At 32.2% G+C, this 21,795-nt stretch overlaps 2 protein-coding genes across 2 annotated transcripts; one reads left to right on the top strand and one right to left on the bottom strand.

Moving 5' to 3' along the window:
• Positions 1 to 1,076: 1,076 nt before the first annotated feature.
• On the bottom strand, positions 1,077 to 6,395 carry LOC132715886 (uncharacterized). The gene is made up of 2 exons (XM_060698986.1): positions 5,501 to 6,395; positions 1,077 to 2,158 (listed from the first exon to the last, which is right to left on the bottom strand). The coding sequence occupies exons 1-2, from the start codon at positions 5,817 to 5,819 to the stop codon at positions 1,548 to 1,550; spliced, it is 930 nt and encodes a 309-aa protein (XP_060554969.1). The 5' UTR covers positions 5,820 to 6,395; the 3' UTR covers positions 1,077 to 1,547.
• An 11,920-nt stretch (positions 6,396 to 18,315) lies between these two features.
• On the top strand, positions 18,316 to 20,370 carry LOC132715888 (uncharacterized). Its single transcript, XM_060698988.1, has 2 exons — positions 18,316 to 18,436; positions 19,372 to 20,370. The coding sequence occupies exon 2, from the start codon at positions 19,425 to 19,427 to the stop codon at positions 20,211 to 20,213; it is 789 nt and encodes a 262-aa protein (XP_060554971.1). The 5' UTR covers positions 18,316 to 18,436; positions 19,372 to 19,424; the 3' UTR covers positions 20,214 to 20,370.
• The last annotated feature ends 1,425 nt before the right edge of the window (positions 20,371 to 21,795 follow it).

A 21,795-nucleotide genomic window follows, 5' to 3' on the forward strand; every position in this document is an offset into this window, starting at 1 on the left:
TATTAAGAATTTAATTGCCCTGTGTAAGATTAATTAGTTTTTTTAAATAAACAGGGACGTTTTGGGCTTTCTTAAGTGTGTTTTTATTTATAATATTTTCATCATTGATAGTATGATTTTATTTTGCTTGGCAAGTTGCATTTAATTAGCTATATATTTCAATGATTGATTATGATAATGGTAATTGAACATTACTGATGATATATTGGTAGAATATAAAACGAATGCTCAACGCTGCTTACAGATTGAAGGTTATTGTTAAATTACGAAAGCTATTTGTAACAGAAAAATCCGCGGAACATGCGCGGTTAGTGATTATATTTGCGAAGCAAAGTACAAAAATGAAACTAATTATGACAAAGATATTTTGACTTACCACTCACCATTTATACTTTAGACGGGTGAAATTTCATTTAATATTTAAACAGAATGTCATTCTTTTTGGAATCTTGTCGTAAAGATCCTGTCAGTTTGTATAAGAGATCTGTTATGCAATACATACAGTCTGTTCTGTCGTAAACACTTCTTACAAGAAAGTAATTTAGGTCAAAGATGGCGAATATTAAACACTTTTCTACAAGAAAATTGTAGCTCTATCGTAAACAATGCTTACGCATAGGACGGCCAATTACTACTTCAAAATGAACTCGTTATCTAAACAGTGCAGTTTTTAAACTACAATTTTTCAAACAGAACCAGCATTATAAAATTGTAATATAGATAAAATAAATTAAATGTTAGAATTATAGATAAATAAATTGTTTTCTTTATATGAAGATGATATTTGATTCAGTTTATAGTTATGGTCTATGTAAACACCAGTGAATAAACAAGTAAGAACATTCTTAGAAAACAGATAAACATTTTTGGCATTTAAATTGTTCCTTCCAAACGTACGGCGCCGTTTTCATCAGAAACATATATTCAATAACAGTGTTACCTAAAATAAAACCTTGTCAAACTTATTAAACAATTTTTTATCTTCTTTTAGTCAATTTACTTGAATGAGTAACGAATATTGTGGCTATTTTATTATTTATCAATGACAAATTCTAATAAATCAAAACAAAAATACATTATCATTAAAATTTATTAGTGGAATAATTGCCTGACAGTCGACGATATCGAATTCATGAAAAAAATTGAAACATGCAAAGGAAAATAATAGTGCTGGGGAATAGACCAAGCCACTTTGTTATTGATTGTATAATCATTATTAAACCATCATTTATCACTGTTTTTCATTCACAAGTCATTGTTTATCATTCAGTTCATCATACATAAATCAACAAATCAATTTCAAGTTCGACTCGTACATAACAAGTCCAATGGCAGATTGAATGACCAATCGCCGAATTAATGATTACTGCTAGATCTAACTGTTGGGGTTCAATCACAAACAGTATTTAACACAATGTTTTATATCTTTCTTTAACTTAAATTGAATTATTTTTAGTTAATAAAACACTGCGTCGAAAAATTCTGCCAATGAGTACGCAGTGCTCACGCCAAATTTAATTTTTCGCCGCTGTCAGGCTTTTAGTTATTCAGTCAATTGGATATACGTTTGCATTATTAGTCAAAAATGTTTCAATAGCACCTTGAATTGTGTTTAAAAATATATCATTTCCAATATAAGACAAATGTACACCATCATCAGAAAATAATGCTGGCATTTTATCTTGAAAATCTGGATGTTTTATACACTTATGACCAAGCTGGGCTAGAAAATATATCAATGCTCTATTTATTCTTTTCCGATTTTCATCCATAGCTTTATTATTTTCGGAGTACCTCCAGACAAAACGAGGTAATATAGAGGACCAAACAATACAGGCCCTAGGCAAAATTCTCATTATCTGAGAAATAACTTCTTTAAAATGGTGTCTTAAAACACCACATGGTTCTAGACCTATATCATTGCCACCAAAGTGTAAAACAATAAAACTTGGTGGTGGCAAACAAAAAGACATTGAGTAAATAATATTGTAAAGTTGCCTATAATGTAAGCCCGGATGGCCAGCCCAAAATACAGTAACACCGCGTCGCTGAAGACCAAGGTGACGTCCCATCGGCCTCGTTTTAGCATGTGCCTCTGCTCTCTTAATGATTGAAGACCCTACGATCCAAATATTTTGACAAGGCTGGCCAACGTTATCTAAAAATAAAATTATTATGGAATTATCTTATCTAACCTAATGTATCTCTTATAAGCCTTGGATTTCGAAGACCACCTACCCATTTGCATTATAATATCGTCAGAGATATTTAATTGAGAAGCTGTGGTAGCCGCGCCAATACGAAATGAATGGCTTTTTATATTTGAGTCAATGTTGAGGAAATTTAAACATTTGCGAAGCATGAAACGGAACTGATATTTAGTCATTGGTTGCCCACTGAAATGGCAAAATAGAGGACCGTCTATTTGAGGGCGTAAAGTAATGTAATGGCGAAGTAGTCTATAGGGACATATCTCAGGGTAATGTGATATACAAAATGTCAGTGTTACCGACGACCCAAACTGATCGGTTTTGGAAAATCTTATCGTTACAAAACATTCGTTCTCCGAAAATCTAAGGTCTCCTAACTGAACGACTCTATTGGTGTCTGATTTCTTTGTGTCAACGGCTATTTTCGCCTACCCGCAGAAAACCAAAAAAATGCACAAACAAAGGCCGTTATGTACAATATTGATTCATAGTTTGAATATGCAACTTTCTGTAAAGCCATTGGGAAGCGAAGAAGCACCTGTAAACGTTATTGGAACTCGCAAATCCTTTTTTGATCGGATGCGTCGCATTCCACATAACATCTTTTTTACTATAAATGATTGTGTATTATCCGGCATATCATTCATCTTTAAGAAAAACGAAATGCCGGATAAATAGGAGTTAACTGTAGCAAATGCGAACTTTTTGAGTGAGAGATAACCTATAAAATTAACCATATGATCCACCGGTGGGGGCCACACATCCGGTAGTTCATGCAAACAGCGAAAGTTCTTGAATGCATTTACAGCTTGGTTATAAATTTGTTTCGTTTTTTCTGAAACCGAGGAATTTAGTAAAACTGCTATTTCATCGGCAAGTACGTCATGAAGTCCCTCGGGATTGGTGTTGGGTGAACTTCCGCTTCCGGTGCTAACATTCGGAACGTCTTCCACTGCATTCGTGAAATTGAATCAACAATGTTATTGTTTACACCACTGATATGTACAGCATTTAATTGGAAATCAAATTTCAGAGACCATAACACTATTTGTCTAACAAGTGCCATTACTCTATTAGATTTCGAAGATTTTGAATTAAGTATATGTACTACTGCCATATTGTCGCAACTAAACTGAATACGCATAGATCGAAAATGTTCGGACCATAAAAAACAAGCCAATGCTATTGGTATTATTTCCAAAAAGGTAATATCTTTAAGAATATCTGTATCTTTCCATTGTTGAGGCCATTGCATAAAAGCCCAACGACCATTAAAATAAATACCACAGCCCAAATTTGACTGCCCTGCGCTGTCAGTAAACAACTGTATGTCTGAATTCGATTTCCATTCAGTGTCTAACATTACCGAAGTGCCATTATAATTAGTCAAGAAAGTTTTCCACATATTTAAATCGCTTTTTAGACCATTTGACAAGCGGATTTTGTGGTACGGCTTTTTTGCTTGCGACATAGCTGAGTAAAGCCGGCGGATAAATGCACGTGCTGAGGGCATTGCTTTTGCGCAAAAGGCCAATGAACCAGTCAATGATTGTAATTGTTGCAACGTTATTTTTCGTAATAACAATGCATCATTAATTTGATGTAATAAATTCATAACTTTGTCCCGAGGTACGCGTATTTCCATTGAAATTGAATCAAGCTCTAAACCAAGATAAAGTAAGCATGTCACGGGGCCGACAGTTTTATCACAAGCGATTGGTACACCAAATTCAGTACACATTGATTCGAACTTTAACATGCTCAATTTACATTTATCAGAATTTGCAACAGACATGAAAATAAAATCATCAAGATAATGATCTATATCATTGTAACCAGTTCGGCGTTTGATTTCCCAATTTAGAAAAGATGAAAATTTTTCGAAAGTAGAACAGCTAATAGAACAGCCCATTGGCATGCATTTGTCAATATAATATTGACCATCCAGCATGATTCCTAACAGGTCAAAATCTCCAGGATAGCATGGTAAAATTCTGAAAGCATTTTTCAAATCCATTTTTCCCATTAATGTACCTTTCCCTAGCCTTTTTATCATTTTTTACAGCATTATCAAAATCCGAATATTTGACAGATGTTAACATTGGGTCAATATAATCATTAACACTATCGCTTGCGGGATGTGACATGTGTGTAATTAACCTAAATCCGCCGGATTTCTTTGGAACTAGCCCGATCGGGGAACATCTAAGATTTGATATAGGTCTTGTGGCGTAGGGGCCCGACATACGCCCAGCATCTATCTCGTCATAAATTTTTTGTTTTGCAATGTCAATATTATCAATGACTGACTTTAAATTTTTGCTGTCCCTATAAATTCTTGGACCTGCATAACCAAGAGGGAAACCATGCTGAAAACCGTGAATTAGAAATTTTGCATCATTTGCGTTTGTATATTTTTCGAGAAATGGTGAAATTTTATCCATTATTATTGGCGTTTTACCTTTGGCCCATAAATTGGGGTCGAAAGGCAGACTGAGAATATGACGGAGGAATTGGTCTAAAACCCCTAGGCCTTTGGAATGTATTTACATGCCGGGTTTGAAACACATTATTTGTTCCGCTAAGCGGCACATTTGTGCTGCCAAGCGGAACAAAGCGCGGTCGAGGAACAAATTGTGCCCCTGACGCACTGCTATTAAATCTCATCGACTTCTGAGCGTTTGCACAAGTATTGGATGGATGAGGTAATTTGCATACAATACAGGTGTGCCTATACTGACAAAACATCTTATAACATCCGCCTTTGAAATTGTAATCATAACAAGCACCTGCAGAGGCATTTCTGTTTACCTCGTCACTAGTGGAAGGGTTATCGCCTAGCAACCCGCATGTAAGCCACAAATGACCATCAATATTGGACCACAGACGACTAGAGTTAATAGACATGCGAAGGCGAAATTGAATGTCATATTGGTAACACTTCTGGAATTTATTAGATGCGGAAGCACCTCGAACAATTGCCATGTATTTCAAAAGTTCCGCTGCTCTTAATGGGTGTTTTTTAATGTAAACTAAAATGAAGTTTACAAAAGCATCAGTCCAAGAATCAATATTATCAATTTGTTTTAGTTTTTTATTAGATTTCAATACAAACTTATTATTTATGAAAGAAATTTGCATGTCATCTTGTGAACTGGGCATATGGAAATTTTTGTGCAACAATTGTGCAAGATCGACATACTGATTATTCCATATTTTTTCCTGTAACGCATCTGAAATATGAATATCCAGGTCATGAGTAGGTATTACCAAAATAGGGTCACACTCACCTTGGATATTGGAGGTTTCAGAAGGAGACAGCCTTTGAGAAACCATTGGAAACCCAATCACGTGATGCTCTTGCTGAAGTTCAGGAGCGGGATTGCCGGCTACCTGACAGCCTGTGGGTAAATTGCCATCACCATGCTCAGTATCAGTAGGAACATGTACTTCCGCATTGACAGCCACATTTTGTTCAGCTGTTGGTGTTGCTTTGCAAGTTTGTTTTCTTGGCCGCGCCGATTGACCTCTTGCCAATGACCTTGAGGAATGGCGTGGAAACGAAACGGGGTTTCCCTGTCTGTTAGATTTCGCCTTTGCCTTAGGCATCCTAGGAAATATAATTTAATAGTGAATACAGTGTTTAATGATAAATACACTGATATAAAGAGTAGAACTTTGTTTCACTTTATACAGTTACTGGTCTATCCGATGTCACCTTCTCCCACGGCCACACCTCGTGGTATGATTATAATTTATTTACTATAGTCTATACTATATTTATCCGGATATTATAAATCAAATATCAATTTTGTACATGAAATTTAACTATCTAATAATTGTGACAAATTTACTTATCTGATAAAGCTGTTGTTTGGTAAATATTCCTCTTTTGGATACGATTCAACTTCGATTCACATAAAAAAGAGACTGGACCATGTGCTCCGGAATATATGACGTAGACGACTGATGACGTAAGCGCTAGCATTCACTGTGACCTTTCAACTAAAGTCCGGAATATATGACGTAGACGACTGATGACGTAAGCGCTAGCATTAACTGTGACCTTTCAACTAAAGGGGAGATATAATCTGAGCTGCGTGTAATAAGACCTTACGACTTATCTCCCATATAATGAAAGAATTGTCTAGATAAACTGCATTATCACATTAACACGGATAATGCTTAATAATATCATCTTCTTTATAGCTGTTTTTCTAAAAAAAAAAGCAACACAATAAAAACAACAACATGATGGCGCTTTTTTGTGAAATATCGACTTTTTGTTCTCACATGATATCATAATGCGTTTAATATATGTCTAATAGCACTTCAATTTCGCGAGTAATAACATAGTCAAATACTTAAATTCTTCAAACAAAATGCTTTAAAATATTTTTGAAAGTTCTCGTTTTGTAAGGAATTGAAATGAACGTCAATTCTTTTCATTGGTTTTTCTAAATGGTATCCTTTCAATAAATGTACTAATCATTTTGTATTAGTTAAGTCATTATAAAAAGTCATTTGAAAAAAAATATATGACTTTAGAAAAAGTACAGTTGCAGTATGAATATCACATTATAAGTTAATGCTTAAAAAATCTTTAAATGCGAAAATTGTCCTTGCACTTGTCAACATCCATAGATTTTAAACAGGAAAGTTTCTCGAACATTACTGGCTATAAATATATCAAATCAATCAAAACATGCAGATCTTTTGTCAGCAATAACTTTGTTTCAATTTTCAAGGCTCCGTCTTTTGTTAAAACTGTCAGGATAATAATTTTTATTATTGCGTCAATATCGTAAAATTGGACAATTTGAATTATTCTTTTGTTGAAACACCATGTTCGAGAAAATAATATTTGCATTGAACTAATTCTTTACAAATGTCCAGCCGAGATTTTGCCATGCACATTTTATTAGTTTTAATTCCTGTATAAAAGACAGAAATTTTCCAATGTCCAACTCAACAGTTATCATTTATTGATTAATTTACACAAATGATAATAATGTGAGTTGAAAAATTGTGTGCTATAACTTATAATCATAAAATGGTTAAACGTAAAGTAAGAAATTATCAGGATACATGAGAGGTCTGAATTATCCTCCAACACTCAAGATTAAAACTGTGGTCGATACTCTCTTTTTGCTATTTCTGAAAAGTAGACATCTTTCTACAGCAGTCATTTAAATAAACAGATAACGAGCGAAAATGAATTAGCAGACACTGATTGATCTTCTTTATTTTATGACTTGCTTAAACCCTGTCACGATTATATAACAATCTCAACATTCTGAGAAGAGTAATTAATTCTCAGTGTTATTTTCTTAATTCTTAGAAAAATTAATCTATAAATAAAAGAGCACACTTTCTGATTATAAACTCTGTAATTTACTACCAGTCTCCCTTAGTGGAATTTTGTGATAGGACAAACATACCTTGTAAGTGATGCCTGAGTACATGAAAATAAAGGGAATAGTAAATGATAAAATGTTTGACTTTTAACGCAAAATCGATTTGTGTGTTTCAACGAAACTAAAGAAAAAAAAAATAAAATGAAATAGCAACAATTGAATGAATGCTGCTCGTAATAAAAAACAAAATTAAACTGTACGCCTATTATGCATCATCTGCATTTAACAAAAAAACTAAACAAAGAAAACAACAAGTAAACAGACAAACAAAGATTGTGAGACACAATAACTTCAAGCGTTTGTCTTGATTTTGTATTATTTTACATGCACGTGTATAAATATATATTGGTGCTAAAATAATTGCATTATGTTAGGCAGGTTGTTCACTCTTAAAAGTTACTTAATCTTCTTATGCATTTTAAGTTAATTTTATGTGATATACTTAGCTGACGGTAACGACCTTTAACTCATAAAGAGGAAAATGGTGAAACAAGTTCTAGAGCAGTTAAAATTATTTCTTCTTTTGTTAACCGCTGATGTATGAAACACATGTTTGCGATTGCCGTTGATAATATCCTGAAAGAAACGTTTTTTATGGGATGGATCTCGTTTCTTATAACTGTTAGTCACATATTGACTTAAAATGGAATAAATGTTCTAATATATCATGACAGTCTTGACATAAATGTCTCAGATTATTGTTGACGCTTTCTGTAAGCCTCATTTATTGACGCCTAGCTAAATGCTCACGACTCTTAATGAACCAGGAAGTAAAACAAGCTATACAAGCACAATTATTTGATTAATTTAACACGGAACTTTCTTAGACTAAATAAACTAGTCAACGACAGAACAAAACCCCAGGTGTCTATAATAAAATTTCTATCTATACATTTTGTGATTATATTATCTTTATGACAATGTATGAATTGTAAAAATAAAAATATACACAGTAAAATAGAAAATATAATATAATTATTTGCATTGGACACTCTTGACATTGTGTATATTATGACAGTTTAAAATATCAATACCCTTTTTATTATGACACCGACATCTTTGACTCTATTTGATGGTCAGTTATAATAAATTGAATAAATAAAATCAATTGTAAGTGCCCGACGTTTTGCGCCGGTTCAGATCTTATTTACTTTTATACATCTAATAATTTCAAATTGAAAATAATGTAGGCCATGCTTTTAGTAATTTGATATTTATTTTTGTCCGTTTACCTTCTAAAATGTCATTATTTATATATTAAACTTAAAATCTGAAGTATCTATTTTGTTTGGTTGACGCCAAAAAAAGAAAGATGATTTTGGCTTACCTCTGGTATTACAATCTTCAAAGCAACATCAGTGGTCGAAACAATCTGCCGAGCTAGGAGTTCCATAGACTCCAGTCATTCAATCCCATTTAGTCGCCTATTTCGATCAATAAGAAATAAACAGTGGTTGCAACTCCGATGTCTTAACCATAAACGGCAATCCCTGAGCCATAATGGCATTTCAAATAAATAATATTAACTTAAATTCAAATTTTGGAACGGAATTATCACTGATTGAAATGCCTGAAGACCTTCCTTATAATATATCATCATCAAAGGAACTTGGCAGACAGTATATATTAGCACAATTACTTACAAAGCTTTCGAGCGTCAATTCCAGACAATGCAATAATATAAGAACATTTCAAAGTAATGCATATTCGGTTAAGGCATGTAACACTTTATCAGGAAATCGTTATAGAAGGAAGAATATTCTTAATACTTTACCATAAATATAGTAATTATACGAAAAATCTGAATACTGGGCTGATTGTAATTGTCTTATATGACGCAGTGACTTTATTTAAAGAATACTCTTACTATTTCTTATAGTAAAATTGTATTGACGGATTTTCTGCAAAGAGAGCATTCAGCAGGTGCGCGATGACGTAGTATCATACCATTGAATCCAATAACTACAGATTGTTTATTTTAGATAAGACACAAGAGATATGTTCATTTGTTAAAAGATTTTTTATAGGTTTTTGCTATCTATCAATGCTGTAAATAAAAAAAAAATAATAAAGTAATGTTGTATATTGGTTATTTTCTATTTGTTGCAATACAATATAATTAAGATTTCAAAACAGATACACTTTACATTATATTATCATGATTATCTGAAACTTTAACTTTGTAACTTTTAGATCGGTTAGTATAGAGTTCATATTTTATCGTGCTCAATTATAACAATATGAATAAAATAAATGGAATTGTCTTGTAATAAATAAATTATTTATTTTTATATAACCATTTACATGCAAATGTATATGAATTTATTATTAGTTGTGAGGCCATTTGTAATATATAGGACTTTGAGAGGTTCCAAATGAAGTTGTATCAGAATGCATTATATCATCTGCTATAAATCCATCTTGTTCTATGAGATTATTGAATGTATCACACCGGATATAATAGAGTAGTGTTTATTTGGCCATTAGGTAACAAGAAATATTATAACCTATTAATGATGATATTTTATTATTGGCGAGTACTATGGGGGATAACAAAAGACAAAAGTCTTTGGGATACACATTTTGTGCTGTTCCCAATATAGTGTTTAAATAGCCGAAGTTAATATCTAATCGAGACTGATGTTTCATAAAACTGCTCAAATGAGTACCCTTATGAGATATCGAAAGTTCTTGAATCATTGATACATTAAGTTAACATTTAGTTTTTTTTAAAATAAATATTTGTATTTGAGGGCGTATAATAATGTTATATGATAGCTGATGCCTTGTAGAAATTGTATTGTATAACCCACATAAAGAAAACTCATCATAAAATAAAATTATGGACACATGGCTATTTCTCATCTTTTTATCTTCACGCACTTATCTACTGGCAATACTAAATGTTTACGATAATATTCCGATAATCAGAGAACTCTCAGTATTTCAAAAGAGAGTTACGTGTATACAATTAATAAAAAATAAGTCTTAAGTGCATACAAAAAACGATACATCCTTAGGATTATTTTATCATTTAAAGCACACATCAGGTGAATCCAAAACACATTTGTCAGGTATTTACCGAAAAAACTCGATAATTGAAAGAAATCATTAGACATGCATGGCAATGCAATCTTAAGTGGGAATTTATGACCAATGTAACCAACAGGATTTGAATTAATAATATGATTAACAGGAGGACTAGAAAGCACGTGTACAATGCATTCCAAACATAAAGGAAGTGAAAGCAATAAATAACCAAAGTTTTCACTAAACGAATCCTTATTTACTGTTGTAATAAATATCCGCAATATAGATTTATTGAAAGTTCTCTTTTCACCATTTACTCTTAAAACGTTTTTAAACTTTGAAATATTTCAGAACTACACTTTAAGGATTAAAAAATCACAGTTATATGTATTTTTCTAATTGTATTCATTTATGCCCTACAGAAGACTTTTAATGAGGTACTGTTCTAAGTCAATTGAAAAGTTTGAAACAGGAATTATTTTCAAGGGTATTTTTTTTAGATCAAAACAATACAATAACAAGTGATATTAAGATTTTATAATGAGACAAAAAAAAAGAAAAAAACTTCGGAGGTTTGCGGATATTGATTGCGACAATAAATACATCTATGATTGTTGAGCTAATAACTTATGTTTTTAGTAATACCACTCGATGTCTTATACCTTATGCAATTAGAATGCAATATTATCATTTTAATAAAAACTGTTTCGAGTTTCAATATAATTTTTGAGAATAATTATCAAGTAAGTCTTCAAGCTTACATTATTCATCTGGAATTTATTTCACATCTGCTGATATTTAGTTGTCCTGTTCAATCAAATTATTTATCAAATTGCATTTGATGTATTATAACTGTTCTATTGGTCATAAATTCACATTGTCTGTATTGATAATACATAATTATATTATATGCCAACATTCAAATTTTATTTAAATTTTAAATTGTTAGAGGAGATTAATGTATGTGGCGCCGTTATATGTCGCAACGCCGCTAAATGTCGCACTTGCCGCTAAATGTCGCACCATTGACGCTAAATGTCGCAACCGCCGCTAAATGTCGCAAAACCATTTGACGTTAAATGTCGCAATGTTAACGTTAAATGTCGCACGAATTTCCCTTAACGTTAAATGTCGCAACAGTACCGTTAAATGTCGCAAGATGTAATTTTATGTTGAACTCCAGTTTAATTGGTGTATCATATTAATTAAATGTGCCTACTCAATTTGAAAGCGAGTGCATTATTATATATATGGAACTGGGCTAGGCGGCGATAATACTCATTTTGTAAATATATGTATATTGTTTTGCGTTCGATTTTTAGCTGATCTTATGCAAGTACATATTGATAATTATACAATTGTCTACTATTTGTATGGAACTGCAAAATTGGCATTGTTCTGTAAATAGTTTAGTACAATTGTGTCTGTAAAATGGCAGAAGAGACAGGCTGCCTGAGGTGGCAATCTGATGGCCTAGTTGACTGAGGAAGCAAATTGTCTCGCTGTCGGAAGAGGAAGCCTAAATTGCTGACGACCTGGACCTTAAGAGTTTGCCTAACGCCCTGTAAGCCTAACGTTGGTAGCTTAGTATCCTGGGGAGGCCGCCTAACATCCTAACAGCCTATCGATGTCATCTTTGCAACCTGAAGTTGGCAATCTAATAGCTTAGAGTCGGCAGCCTAGTAGCTTAAAGTTAGTGACTTATATTATAAATATGGAAACAATTTAAAATACAGTAAAATCTCTATGAAAGGTCATGCAAAAGCACATACACATGCATGATTATGGAAAAAAACGCCTTTACCTTTAGGGCACTTAACTTTGTAGTCTAATAGCCTAAAGCTGACATTCTAGGAGCCTGGCAGCCTAAAATTGGTGTCATATTATAAAAAATGGAACGATCAAAATAATAAAACGGCAAGTTGGATTTTTCCTAAAATCTACTAGTACAAAGGGCTTCATAATTTACACATTTATTAATCAATACAATAAACTTGATCATGGCAAGTAACGTAATTATTGCATAAATTTTAATCAAGTTAGTGCCATTTTCAGCAGTTTGAGAATGAATATCGTTAACCTAAACCGGCAAGTTGGATTTATTTAAGTACTGTCTATACTTATGGCTTCATTGATTCCACACTTACTTCTTTAGAAAAAGTTCATGATATTGCCATCCATTTTCCCAAGTTATATTCCTTTTTTTCATTTTGAAAAAAGGACCTTGTATGGTTAACCTATTCCGGTAAGTTGGATTTATCTTAAAAAATTATTTAATGATATCTTCCATATCTGGTAGACGGATACCATTAATGGCCGTGTATTTTTTATGGAGTAAGGGGTCTCTAGTGACAAGGTTACTGGTGTGTATTTTTATAACATTTTTGCTCATTAAGCCTTTATTGCTTGAATTATGTATTTCATGTTTAATACAAACATGCAAAGGGAGGTCCTCTTCCTTTGGGTATAGTTGGGGTCCTGTGGGTAAAGGCCAAAGTCACCAACGCCAAAAATAGATTTTAACATTTTTACAGGTGTTTTAACATTATTCTTTTGAAAGATGTCTTTTATATTTGGTAGGAACATGGAATTAAGGTATTCTCCTTTGGATGGAGTTATGGTTCAGTTGGGTCAAGGTCACCAGTTCTAAAATAGATTTCTACACTTTTACAGCCTTTATTTATTGACAAATGTATTTCATATTTGGAAGGTAAATAACTTGCATGGTATTCTTCCTTAATATTGAGAAAGGGATCAATGGGCCATGGTCACAAATGCTAAAATAGAGTTTAATTTGCAGGATGAAGTTCACATATTATTGTTGCTATAAATTAAAAAGATGTTTTCTTTACACATCTGTTCCATTTTTTTGTTTTAAAAAATAAAGTTCTAAAAAATTATCTTAAAATAGAAACACTTTTGTGAGTATGTTTGTATTTATGGTCATTTGAACTTCACTATGACGTACTCGACATGCGCATTTTAGGACGAACATAAAAATGGTTACATATATCTAACCAATATCGTCGTTACACATGTATAATTTATGTCTTGTGTTTTTCGAAAAATATTAGATTTAATTTCGTTGAAATATTTATAATGAAGCGTTACAGATTAAGATTTTCATTACAGCAAAGCAATGGTATAATTATAAAAAGCCTAAATTCTCAGGCCAAAACGGCTAGCTGTCTTCAGTCAAACAGCAAGGCCAATATGAGCTTAATCAATTATTTGTATTCTTATTATATGATAGTTACTGAGAATCTTTCATAGTATAAAGCGACTTGGCGAGTAAAATATCACTTGCCACAATGTCAAAGCGTAAATAGTGTTTGACAAATCGTAAAATGTACTTAATCTTGTGTACTTATTTTAACTTTGACATCTGCTTACTGTATGTGAATTTGCGTTTATTTATACTCGCCACCGGTTGCCCATATGGGCAAGTCCTCCAGAAGAGTACAAGTCATTTTAGATTTTGGAGGATAGTGCAATTATAGATATAGAAAGATGCCCCGATTCCAGAAGCTTCCCCTTCTTTAACATGCCAAGTTGTTTAGTACCCATACACGGGACCTCGATTTAAAGTATCATCCGAAAGACTGATCAGTAGTTTTAGTTGGCCAGCCCGAGAATAGAACCAACAAGGTCGAGGTTACAAGTCTCGCGCTCTATGCGGGCTGGCTGCTTACAAAAATTCCGTTGCATATAATCGTAAAATTCGCTCATATCTAGCACCCGACTGCGGATCGAATACTACATGATCAAGGAGTACCACATGATATTTTCTTTCGATTCTCGTATTGACCGTGCATTTCATACTATGTTTTTCACGTTTTCACTCATTAAAATATAAAATTGCCTTGATATTCAATCAATATTTCACGTTTGAAGTGAATAATTGTGAGGTTTTTCTTTTTTGAAAATATAAAAAGGGAGATATTTAAGAAAAAATACCGTTCAGGGTCATCTGTCCTTTAGAAATGCATTAGTACTTTCATATGAAACAAGTATTTTAAGTTTAAAGTGAATATGTTTGAAATTAGCCGTAACCAAAAGGTTAATCAGAGCGAAATTATCTTAGGGAAATAAGGGGAATAACTTTGCAAAATATAACTAGGATTATCTGTCTTTTGATATTGCATCATATGATCATAGTGAACACTTAAACCACGTTTAAAGTAAATTCGGTAGTTTCTGAGAAAATAAATGAAATTTCTTTAACTAAATTCTGAGAGTGACAATACCATAATACCTTTAATCTGTTGTCCATCAGGGTTACAAATGAAAATGTTAAACAAAAGAAAAATACTTATCTATTGAGAATTTAGTATCAATTATCCTTTCTAGCCAAAAGATTACATCATATAGTAGCTAAAAACCTCGATATTTATGTTCATTAAAGAAACCAAGTAACACAAAGATATTTTTTGTAATGGCAATTACAATTAAAATAACCATGAGAATGTTAAAAAGTAATATAATTCTACTTGAACCATGATTTTAACATGAATTTACATCTTGCGACATTTAACGGTAGTGTTGCGACATTTAACGGTAAGGGAAGTTCGTGCGACATTTAACGTTAACATTGCGACATTTAACGGCAAATGATTTTGCGACATTTAGCGGCGGTTGCGACATTTAGCGTCAATGGTGCGACGTTTATAGGTAAGTGCGACATTTAGCGTCGTTTCGACATATAACGACGCCACAATGTATTAAAATTAACACTTCCACTGTCACTTTTATGCAGACAACGTATCGAAACAAAAGAATATTGAACTTTTTAATATATATAATATTAAATGTTAAAACAAAATCAAAACAAAAACTGCAACAACAAGAAAAACAAAACAAAGAAAAGAACCTCCCTCGCTTGAAAAATTTTGTTTATCTTAAAGATATACAGTAAACTATCGTTATCTCGACATCGCTTTTCTCGATATTTCGTTATCTCGATGAAATTTTGAAAGTCCCAATTCTCTTCCTTCTTTATCTTTATTGGAAATATTTGTTTATCTCGATATTTTTATATCGATATTTTCAGTATCTCAATGTAAAATTTCAGCCCCAACAGTTATTTTCACACTATTATCCTTTGTTTATCTCGACTTATAGTTTTCTTTCGTCTGTTCCCTTCAGACGTGTGAAAAAGAGCGTGTTTTATAATGATGATTATGTTTGTAACAAGTTTAGCTGTTTTTATAAAGCGTGTTTGATTGACTTATGTCCAAAATGAGTGAATTTTACGTTCTTTATAAATATTCGAACACTGTATCAATTCATTATCAGTTTAAATGAAAATGAAATAGTGGTATAGAAACGCTATCGTTGCAATATTGTTTTCACAACATCACCACCAAATCAATCAGCGGTTGAACAATCTCGACAAAGACCCGATACATAACCGGGATCAACCATCCTGAAAACAATGTTTTCACTATATTGGTGTATTACTGAGTAAACCTCACTATGTGTTTTTATCACAGACATCCGTATCCGTATTTCCGCTGGTAAACATCCGCTAAGTATAATTATGCTGCACAAAGTAGCAAAGTTCAATAAATAAATTAGCCTATGGATAGAAATATAAATAACGTTTATCTTTGATTGAGAGCATTTATCACCTATTCAAAAAATAACGGCTATACCAAACATGTGTGCGACTCACATAGGCTAAGGGTATGATTTAAATAATACTGTCGGGCCATTTGAACCTGCACACCACACGCTAAATGCTGTCTGATAACTAGTTCAAATATATTACATGTACAAATATTCATGGCATAGTAATAGTACATTCTCTCAATCTTTGATTTTTATAAAGTAGAGAAACAAAGTCAGATATGGTCACGCAATTCTGGAAACTTTTTCTTTAAATCTTTAATTGAATAGCATTTTAATTGGATTTCAACATGGGATCAAATGTTAATTTAAATGGTTTATTAATTGAGATTGAAAGTTGAATTAATTAAAGTTGAACGTAATTAACGAATTATACAGGCAAAACTGGTTATTAATATTTTTTACATATCTTCAGACTTAAGTGCTGTTTCAGTAAGCTAATCATAAATTCTGTAATACCAAAAATATTCAAAATGTTTGCAACACATAAAAATACGAAGTTGTTCAACGTGGGTCAAAACATCTACAACTTTATTTATTTATCTTGATGAATCGTTTTCTTCCTGTTTTGTTTTCAAGCTTAGTTTAAATTTCTGACACCTTTTATACAAAATTGTTTACCTAAACTTAACAATGGTTTTTATCAGTTTTTGTTTTCAAAAGCAATAGAATGGGCGCTAGGCTTACAGATTATAACAATGATTAGTCTGAACACTGGACTGTATTAGTCGTTTGTTAAATACAGAAAAAAAAGTTTCAAACATTCCTTGTATTTCGTGTGTGAAGACAGCAGAATATCTATTGTAACATGAATCAGCAGTTTTACTCATTGACAAGTTATATGACTGTATATTCAACGTATTCAAAAAAGTTGATTTTTTATCACAGTAAAGTCCTTCGTTGAATCGTTATGTGTAATGAGAACGATATTCCAAATGCCTTCATTATTTTCATGTCCACTCGATCATACAGTAATCAATCAATAACAATTAGGGCTCTGATTTGAAATTGGCTGCGATTTTGTTTGATTTTCAAACAAACGAATATGTAAATGTTCTCAACATTTTACCTTTTGTTGGTAATTGCTTTACTTTTTACTGTCATCAAAAGAGAACGTACAGTACAAAAGATATTGTTGCGCCATTTTAAGTCGCACTTGCCGCTAAATGTCGCAACCGCCGCTTAATGTCGCAACCGCCGCTAAATGTCGCAACCGCCGTTAAATGTTCCACCCACCACTAAATGTCTCAAAATAATTTGCCGTCAAATGTAACAACACTACCGTTAAATGTCACAATATCTTAATTCATATTAATCAAATAGTTTGATGACAAACAGTGGAAATACGTTTTAGGCTTGATACATGATAACTTATAAGTCAAGGGCACAATAAGTTATCAAAACGAGTTAAAGTGATAGCATGATAATAATGCCGTGCATCATATACAAAAATGAAAACATTTGTCCGATATGTTTACTATAATACTCTTTTCTAGTATGTATGTAACAATAACTGGTTGAAACAATCTAGTATGTTACGAGTTGAGAAAACCTATGTAATAGAATAATGCAATGAAAGACAAAGATAGCTTCTACAGTTAGGTACAAACAGCAAATGAAAGATAATAATTAAAGGAAACATATCTAACAGAGAGACAAAAAACATGGAAACTAAGATCACCAAGGAAGGGTGGCATTCTATGAACGTACCGAAATCTCTTATTATGAATGATTCTACCGCTCAACTTCACGATCACGTTTGTTCATATAAAGGTTTATGAATAGGATTCGATGGTAATAAAAATTTAAGAACTGGTTTTGCAATCTAGCTTTAATTTATATTGTAACATACAGAAACGGGAGGGAAATGCCTCATTTGACTTGGCAGTTTTTATAAACTTCCTAAATCATGTTTCATACCATGTTCGTTAAAATATTGTTGTTTTTACACAATCATTGTCACGTAACCTACTTATTTTTTTATTTTTTAAAAATCAGATATGTGAATATATTTCCTTATTACCTTTTATCTGTTTCATCTTAAAACATAACTGATTGTATCAACAGTCTTTATTAGTCGTGTACGCAGTAGGTAGTTGTGAAAGACTTTACAGTGGCATAAAAAGAATACTGGATGTTCAAAAAATAAAGGTAAATACCATTTTTTTACTTTTATGTTTTTATGTAGTTTAATAAACAAAAAGCGGCTAAATGTAATAAAATACGTTTTTATTGAAATATCGGTTTGATTGACAAGCATATTTTAAAAACGTATGGAAATATAACTTAAAAGTGTATTTTGTATTAAATTTATAGTACTTGCTTTAAAATAGAGAATATAGAATCACAAAAGAATGCCCAAAACGGCATATATGAAAATGTTGCAGACTTGCTTTGATTTAACCACCTTACCTTCAAGTTTATCGTGTTTGAAGTTCAAAGTATTTTAAATTACACACTTGCGACATCGTTTTACTATATAAAAGGCGTCTATTAACATTTTTTAACACAGCACTAACCGAATCATCTGAAAAAAAAAACAATTACAAAACTTTAAAATATATACATTTCTATTTCTTCAAAACATCCTTTTTCCTAGTTTCTAAAAAAACAAACAGATAATTATATGTTTTCACAATTCAATGCAGTAACAATGCGTTTTGTTCCATCTGAAACAGCTCCCCTTTAGGTTTTCTTTTGCTATTTATAGATGAAACAAATACGCATGATTTAATTTTAGCCTGATTCCATGATTATAAATATTGGCTAACTGCAGACAGTTGCAAGTCCATTTTATGTATATGGAGTTAGGAAAACATTGTCTTTACATTTGAGTAAAAATGTAAATAAAATGTTTTGCAACAAAGCAAGAAATATTCAATTGGTTCTGAAGTGTAAATGGTTTTATGTACTTCCGACTCGCAAAGTTAATTTTGTCATTCTGCAGTAAATCATGCGTCTTATTAAAAATTCTCAAATGCTCGGCTGATGACAGCCAAATGACATGCCGATCAGTATTTCGCATGGGCATTATAAGATATAAATTCTACAGCTTACAGTTTTATCAAAATACATTTATCTTTCAGGAAAACTGGCAGACCTATTCATATCAAAAGAGATAGCACTACGAAAAAAGAATATGCATGGCCCGATCGTATGTTTGTCTTTGTTTGCAATGCTTGCATTCCGCGTATCGAGTGTAGAACATTCACGAAAAGACAATGTAAATGGACAGACCTTATATAACGTTGGCAAAAATTACAACATGACATTGCTAAGTATTATTGGTAAGGCTTTGAAGAACATAGAATCTGATGTTCGGGAAGTAGCAGAAGAAATGTGCCGTCTGCATCGTTGTAGAGAATGGACAGAGTGGTCTGATTGTGATGTCAGCGTAGATAAACAAAGGCGTGTCGGTGTGAAAACTAGATCACGGACATGCGGAGAAAACACTACGATGTGCGAGCGATATGGATTATCAAGAACAGTTTTGGATAATAAGGTCTGTGAAAGTAAATTTAGATGTCCTAAGGAATATAATTTCACAACGAATGGCTTTTGCTTAAAATACTACGCAGGTCCGAAATCCTGGGACAACGCTGAAGCCGTTTGTCGATCTGATGGTGGTCATCTGGTGCGTGTTGATTCAGAATTAAAAGCCAAGGACGTTAATGATACCCTGCTTGCACAATCGCCAACAAGCAACATGGTTTGGATAGATGGTAGACGATCTGTTCAAGGAGGACCTTGGTCCTATGGGTACAAAGCAATAGATCCTATTTTTTCTTATTGGGGTGACAATGATCCTGATAATGGACCAACTGATCTCTGTATGTTGTACCACAAATATGCAAATACGAAATTTCTCTGGCGTTGGTTTGACTGTCAATGTCATTCGTCGATTCCGTTTATCTGTCAGAATTTTTGAATAGTTATGACTGTTATTAGTAGCATAATTTCGTTCTTATTCGTTTTCTTTTATTTCAACACCATAGGAAGTGTATCTTTCTTAAAATGTCGATAAGGGAATACGTTTTGATTGTAAAACATTATATTGATTCAAAAATAAAACAAATATCAGTTGATTATGCTTTATCATAATTATATTCTTGTATACAAACTGCCTTTGCATGTATTAATAAACGTAGATGAAAGCATTCATTAATGTAAATGTTTATGTGAGTTGCACTTGATGAACTGTTTTAATATTCATTTATGTTGTTCCATGAAGAAAATAGATTACTGCAATAACAGTCCTAGTATTTACTATTTATATTATTATTATTTATTATGAAAACACAACTGTCAAAATTTAAATGATATCGCACTAGCACGGGGAAAACATGACACTGTTTCTTTTTGAAAAACGCACAATCACCAATTTAGACTAATAGTTTTAAGCAAGAATAGAGTGTCTGTACTTTTATTCATGCATTTACGCCTGCAGACGCTTTGGGACGTATTAAACCCTAAACCTTTCGGGCTTTAAATGCATCCTTATGCTTTTTCCGATCTTAAAAAGTACATGTAATAAGTCTTTATTGTTTGTATTTTGAATTGCAAAGGCCGATTTGATTTTTTATTGATATCAATTTGAAATGGGTACATTGACTTACCTTTTGAAAATAGTTATTTCAAGATTTTCATGACCGAATGAAACTATTTTAATAATTACTTTATTAAATATGTCTCCTGTCTGTTTTGGAGAAACATGTTGTGTTATTATAAAGATTCAATGTTAAAATAAATCTTACACAAATTGACAATGTTCTTAGATTTTACAGACAAAACAACTATTATTATGATTTAATATTCATTTGTCTTTGAAAAGCAATATTTGATAAGCACATTACAATACACAGCTTGGTCTCGTATTTGTTTATTTTTTAATATTGGTGGATATTTTATTTGCCGACTTTTTAAGGTCTAACGCGGATTTACAATGGACGCTACCGTTTGCGTATTTTGGATGAAATTCAAAACGTTGTGCTACCTTGCTTGTTTTAACAGGTTTTTTTCAAAGGAAGTAATCTTAATAATAATAAAGCTCATTAGACGTTTTACGGAGCAAGTGGTCTTTGAGCCCATTACTGCATTTATAACCACAGTAATATTTTACTATAAATAAATCATTGTCATTGTGACGCTGTGCGTCTTTTTTATACGAATACTGAATGAAAATATGGTGTAACATTAACCATGCAATCAATATCTACATAACTGAACACGCAACATTTCCTAAGCCACGTATTTAAAACGTTATAAAGATACCTTATGTTTTATACTAAGTATTTAACTTACGCTTGCTAAATGTTATGATAATTTCAATTCTGGACGAGTTATTATTACATTAGATTCTCTTTCTATATTATTGTGAAAAGATGATGCAGTGTAATACAAAATAAAACAGCAATCAAATGATCATTATTGTTAATGATTAATATTAATGTATAACATTTATTTTAATACTATAAGTTTACAAATGTTCGTCTCCGTGTTGCAATTTATGG

Source organism: Ruditapes philippinarum, unplaced genomic scaffold (assembly GCF_026571515.1).
Source record: "Ruditapes philippinarum isolate M1 unplaced genomic scaffold, ASM2657151v2 ctg5548_1_1_1_1, whole genome shotgun sequence".
NCBI lineage: Eukaryota > Metazoa > Mollusca > Bivalvia > Venerida > Veneridae > Ruditapes > Ruditapes philippinarum.

Bases quoted from the DNA above. Each gene is read 5' to 3' on its own strand.
- LOC132715888 (XM_060698988.1), top strand. From the start codon at position 19,425: ATGCATGGCCCGATCGTATGTTTGTCTTTGTTTGCAATGCTTGCATTC.
- LOC132715886 (XM_060698986.1), bottom strand. From the start codon at position 5,819: ATGCCTAAGGCAAAGGCGAAATCTAACAGACAGGGAAACCCCGTTTCG. The intron at 2,159-5,500 runs GTGAGTGTGACC...TTTTATTTTTAG, and splicing joins TGAAACCTCCAATATCCAAG to ATAACGTTGGCCAGCCTTGT.